The 6,372-nt window shown below is 31.3% G+C and overlaps 1 protein-coding gene across 4 annotated transcripts in view; it reads right to left on the reverse strand.

Annotated features, from left to right (window-relative positions):
* The window catches only part of LOC106650722 (ran-binding protein 10), a 69,326-nt gene extending 62,954 nt beyond the window's left edge, over positions 1-6,372 (reverse strand). Inside the window, exons 1-2 of one of the 4 annotated variants that reach the window (XM_014368900.2) lie at positions 6,267-6,372; positions 5,350-5,524 (exon numbers count right to left, since the gene is read on the reverse strand). In XM_014368900.2, coding sequence (XP_014224386.1) covers positions 5,350-5,521 — 172 coding nt within the window. In that variant the 5' untranslated portion in view covers positions 5,522-5,524; positions 6,267-6,372. Of the gene's footprint in view, positions 1-5,349; positions 5,525-5,719; positions 6,031-6,266 lie in introns of those variants that run through there. The other 3 variants (XM_014368901.2, XM_014368899.2, XM_014368898.2) reach the window with 3 other exon arrangements.

The following is a 6,372-nucleotide window of genomic DNA, read 5'->3' on the forward strand; positions in this document are numbered from 1 at the left end:
TAGAATTGGTGAAACTCCACTAACTACGACCGGCTCACAAAAAACGGTAAACTACAAGACCCCATACAAGACGCAGCCTCGTCCAATCATCACTTAATGTCTTCATGCGTATGAAATCAAGTTCAAACTCCCTCAATATACTTGAACTAACTCTCTTTCATGTCCTGAACACATTGAAAAAGATTCACTAATCCAGCTTTAGTTATTAACTGTCAAAATCTGACAAAAGCGATCAAATTAGAGCCAAAACAGGCGCCAATATGCACTTACGTCTACAATATAATTAAAAATATTTGTAAAATACAAACTCTTGTTGTTGATCCTTCTTCACCATCTCTTGACACTCAATTAGAGTAATTTTATTTAATCTTGAGTGATAGTGTGGCTCCATGATGATGCCACACCATATCAACAAGCATTGTCGCTCAAGAATAGAGAAATTGTTTATTACAGTGATTTCTTGGCGCCAATGCTTGTTGATATGGTGTGGTATCATCATGAAGCCACACTATCACTCAAGATTAAATAAAATTACTCTAATTGAGTGTCAAGAGATGGTGAAGAAGGATCAACAACAAGAGTTTGTATTTTACAAATATTTTTAATTATATTGTAGACGTAAGTGCATATTGGCGCTTGTTTTGGCTCTAATTTGATCGCTTTTGTCAGATTTTGACAGTTAATAACTAAAGCTGGATTAGTGAATCTTTTTCAATGTGTTCAGGACATGAAAGAGAGTTCGTTCAAGTTTATTGAGGGAGCTTGAACTTGATTTCATGAGCATTAAGACATTAAGTGATGATAGAAGGGGGTTTTTTTACATATAATTAATATTTAAATGTAGCATGTGCATTATACTTCTTCCAGGGGCCTATGAGATCAAACTAAACCTACTGGGCATGTTTTCTAGGTGCCCAAAGTACCCTCTATGAGTTTGGGCCAGATCCATGACCCGGAGTTGGGGTGGTCTCCTTGTTAGTCGTGCCACTTTGGACGAGTCACTCGCAACAGAAATGATAATATTCGAGCCTAATGAAAAAATGTTGTTGTCACCTTGCAGATAGATACATCACCCGCAAGCTCATCACCTCCGCCTGATTGACGCCAAAGTGTCAAGCAAGCGCTGATAGCAAGAGGACCACTTAAGCAATAAAATATTTATTGTTCGAACAAGAAGATCAACACCAATGACATCAACAAGTACAACCTACTTGGGTTCTTGACGGAAAAATATAAAGAGGGTACGTCACATGGAACACTGAACTCGCACCGCAGTGGCTTGTCACTATTATCAAATAACAAAATAGGAGATCATCCAGACATCACCAGATTTATGAAAGGCGTACACAAATTACGGCCTACTAGGCCCAAATACGCATTTACATGGGACGCCGGCACAATAATAGAACACCTAAAAATATTAGATTATACAAGCTTAAAATTAATAACAAAAAAAAACGGTTATGTTGATCGCGCTAAGCACAGCTCAAAGAGCACAAACAATATCACTAATAAAACTAAATAATATTAATGAGGTTAGTAGAGGATTAATAATAACGATAAGCGATCTTGTAAAAACCTCAGGCCCCAGAAAAGAGCAGCCATTGTTACACGTGCCTACTTTTCCGGAACAACCAAATATGTGCGTTGCGACAACAATAAAAAAATACATAAATGTAATCAGCTAATTTCGAGGCAATAATCAGCACTTATTCATCAGCTTAAATCCACCGTGCAAAGGCGTAGGAGCAGAAACAATAAGCAGGTGGCTTAAAAAGAACTGTGCGGGATAAATACTCAAACATTTAGCGGTCATTCGACCCACCACGCCGCAAGCTCAAAAGCTGATGAGAAAGGCATCGATATAGACACCATACGCCGAACGGTCGGCTGGTCAAAAAAATCGCAACCATTCGCAAAATTTTATAAACGTCCAATTGTATTCGATAAATTTGAATTCGCAAAAACTGTATTCCAGATTGAATAAAATATGTAGTTTGTTATGTAATAAAACAATAAACCTTATTCACAAAACTATATATATTTTGCCCCAATATCGATAAACAACTACACTTGTAATGTATGGAGAGCGAAGATGAAATATAATTGAACGATCAAACGATCTCCTCCGGAGTGAAGTTCGATCGAAATTATATAAAGCCTCGCTCTCCATACATTACTCCCGCCGCGAAAACCTACCCCCGTAAAGAGAATATCCACGGGCAAAAAATGAAAAACGTTAATTTGCAAAAGTAATACTGTGAAGACTGAGGCAGGCGCGAGCCGGGAGAGCGAGTGGAACAACACATAGCTCCCCCTCCCGCTCGTTTTTGCAATACTAGGACTCTGAAACTCGTGTGAATCTAGCATGTCGAGGACATCTATACTTGTAATGTGTGGAGAGCGAAGCTGTATATAATTTCGATCGAACTTCACTCCGGAGGAGATCGTTTGATCGTTCAATAAACTGAATATTTGTGATGATACTAAATCATTCAATTCTACAATAACTTTACAAAAAACCAAATCTAAATATTTTCCAGCCCTCATATGAAAGTTAATATTTGCAGAATATGCACAACAAAAAATTTTGTATGCACAAATTTTTTATAGACGTACTTCCATTGAGAACGAATTGATAAGTTATGTCCGAATATGATTGATAGCATTTGCAAAGTTAATGATCGTAATATGATTAACATTGCAGATAACCGATCTGATTTTTTGTTCGGTCATACAACTTGAAGGCTTATCATTTTCCAAATAACTCAAAAGTTTATTATTTAGGGAGGCTCTACACCAATCATAACAATAGGATAGCGAGACATCTGTCAGTCTTTTTCTCGAGGCATCTGTCTGTCTCTTTCTCGCATTAGGCAGACAACCGCTCGTACTATTGGAAATCAATGATTTTGTTTAATTACTCATTAGTTAGTTCGTTAAGGGGTAATTTTTAACATACCAATCGAAAGCTTGGAACTTTCTCTTTCAGAAAATAATTTTTTTATTAAGATGGTTGATCTTTTAAATTAGTTATAAACAATAAAAGACCGCGTGCCATAAGAGCCCGTGTTAAAATCGCCATTTTCAAACTTGTTTATCTCGAAAGTTTGTTCGTCAACCACATTTTTTATTTTTTTGGAATCTCATTTTGAAGATCTAACAAATCGATTGATATAAGTTTTATTTTGTTGGATGATCTTTTGTATTATGTGTAGAGCCTCCTTAACGAATAACTTTAGATATTACTTATTGAAACTAACAAAATGTTTTATCATTTTTTTAAATGATTTTGAGATTTCACGCTTTCCAAATAAGTAATAACCCGAGATATTGTAGATTTTCAAAATTTTTCGTGTGCGTATAATATTACAGAATAATCAAAAAATATTTGATAAAGCAAACTGAAAATTTCATTGAATAAAACGGTAACCGAGTTGTCTGTGGAACAGCCGGTCTATAGAACCACCGCCATGTTCAATTAATTTTACAACCGTTTTATTAAATGAATTTTTTAGTTTGATATATCAAATATTTTTTTGAATATCTTTTGGTATCATACGCACATGGGAAAACATTCATTTTCCTATTTTACAAGGGCTACTTAAGATAAAATTGGAATTAAAAGTGTTCAATACGACTAAGTGGAGCTGTTATTGTATAGAACCAACTTAATTCATTTAAAATTGATCTCCATAGACTAGTTTGGGATAAAAGGAAATGATTTTAGTAGAAGAGATTTATTATATTTCTTGCACCAAATGGGGCTTTTTCACAGTTGTCACTATTGGTCACTTTACAATTTGCCTGGAGGTAAAATATGCAAGGTGTTGCGGGTTGAGTAAATGAGAGACCTAGTTTGTTTTGCCTCAAGGAAAATCTGTAAAGTGACCAATAGTGACGACTGTGAAAAAGGCCTATAGGGTCCAGCTATTCAGACTCAGAGGGATTTTGGTATTTGGAAAAATTGATATTTCTTGCAATAAGTTTATCTGCGAATTTTCAGCTCGTGCAATTTTCAAATAATTAAAAATGTAAACCTTTGTAAAAATTCAGCAAGACTGAACGTAATTCTACTACAGGTAGTTTAATGGTTTATGTTTTAAAGCATTTAATAAAATATTCACTAACACTTTCAAAGTCTTATTAAAATTTTCAGGTCAATAGCAATTATTAAGAACTACATTTCTGAGTATCTTTTGAATTAAATCTGATAGTATTTTCATACAATATGCATAGAAACTAAAAAGGGCCCCCAAAATTTCTTATTTCTATTTATAAAAAAAAAATGTACTTGTGTACAAAAAAATTTAATTGATATAAAAAATATTTATTTAGTTTTTTTCTTTTTTTTTAATCAGAAGCTGAATTGCCTGTAAAAAATCTTAAAAACCAAGAGGGTTTTAGAGGACAAATGTGTGATTCAACTTACTTTCAATGAATCATATTTTATTACACCTTTTTACACTTCATGCTATGAGCAAGTAGGAGTGATGATTTTTTATAATACAAACTGAGCTTCAAATCTAATAGAATAAATCTGCTAGCATCTTACCATTTTCTTGCATAAAATAATAAAATTAAATAATTTATTTCAAAATAAAAAGCTTCATATGAAATACTTGAGTTTACCAAAATTCCATATAACAATTTTTTCAAATAAAACTATAATCGTTGAATAATTTTCTTAAAAAGCTATTGAGTACTGCTATTTTGGAAGTCAAAGTTTTCCAGTATCCAACACATTTTATTAAACACAATAAATTTTAATCATTTTTATTATATCAATCTCATTTAACCAAAAATTACAATAATTTGATAATGGATGGCTCAAATACAATATTTTAGTAATTCCAGAATAAATTTAAATGCTTTGATGACGTTAATACAGAATGGTAAGATACTAGAAGGTAGACAGATACTATCGGTTTAACTCTATAATAAATATAATTAGTGGATCAAAATTTTAAGAGAAATGATAATAAACAAAAATATCAACATTACAATATAGTTTTTGATTTCTTTAGATTCACTCCAATAAAATTATACAATAATTTACAAGAATAAAACTTTAAATATATCATTTCTCTAAAAATGAAAAAGCATTCAGAATGAAGTGCATAAAGTTATTACATTGGTCAACTTTGGTACAGTACAAAAAGATATTCAATTAAAAGATATATTCATTATATTAATTATCTGAACGAATTTAAAACACTTGAAATGTCATAATTAAAACTATAATGAGTATTAACATTTTTTCATAACAATATCTTAACATAAATTTATAGATATTATAAATTTGAAAAAATAAAACAACATTATGTTTTTAATATAAAATTTATTTACCTTTATAGTGAACACGAAGATTATTTTGAGAAAGCCCTATGTAATTGTATTTGTCTTTTGAGCTCCATGACTTTGGCAATGGTGTATCATCTTCATTTACCATTGGATAGAGCATCTTTAATCTGTCCAGTGTTTGATTTTGCATTGTTTTCAGAAGTTTGGATCTATCCATTCACTAATATAAACATTAATATCAAATAAGAAATGTTAGATGTATATTTCACATTTAAAAATAATTACAATTTGAATTAGAATACTGAATCATGAGAGAAAATATTTGGAATAATTATTTATGCCTCATATATGATTATTGTATTCATCTTCAACAAAAGCTTTGTTCTTGTATAATAACAAGATGTATAGAGCTTACCTATATATAAATATATATATATATATATGTATATATCTTTGATGACAATGAGTTTTATAAAACGCTGAATAAAATTAATATTTATCAAAATAAAATGTTTTAAGTACTTTTATAACTAATTGAAAATGGTCTGAAAACGATGTTCAAAGTGTTACTATTCCTTTTTAAGTTTAACTTCACTCACGCATTATACTGTAAATATTCACTTAATGAAATGGTTTCATTTTATACCAATTATAAACCATATTCAAATATTCAAATATTTGAACTAAAGCGTACTATTTATATATTTTTATATGATGATACTGAAATTTACGCTTTGTTTTTATTTTCTAAAATGTTCTATCAAGACGCCATTTTTAAATGCTTTTATAATTATTTTCTTACTATAAAGCCCCACGCACGAAAAAGAATTCGAGGACATATACTATAAATGGCAAGTTTATCTATTGCGAATATATACGAACATTTTATTTTATTGAAATTTTTTTAAATATCAAAAACAAAATTACAAAAACAATCATCGTAATTTTTTACGAGTTCTAACCTGACGATAAATAGTCGTTTCAACGTTACAGTAGGTGAGTGGTATTTCTGTCCGATGGAACGTCGGAATTTACTATGCTTATACACGTTCCACCACTGAGGCCGGA

Source organism: Trichogramma pretiosum, unplaced genomic scaffold, assembly GCF_000599845.2.
Source record: "Trichogramma pretiosum strain Unisexual culture from Peru unplaced genomic scaffold, Tpre_2.0 scaffold52, whole genome shotgun sequence".
Lineage (NCBI taxonomy): Eukaryota > Metazoa > Arthropoda > Insecta > Hymenoptera > Trichogrammatidae > Trichogramma > Trichogramma pretiosum.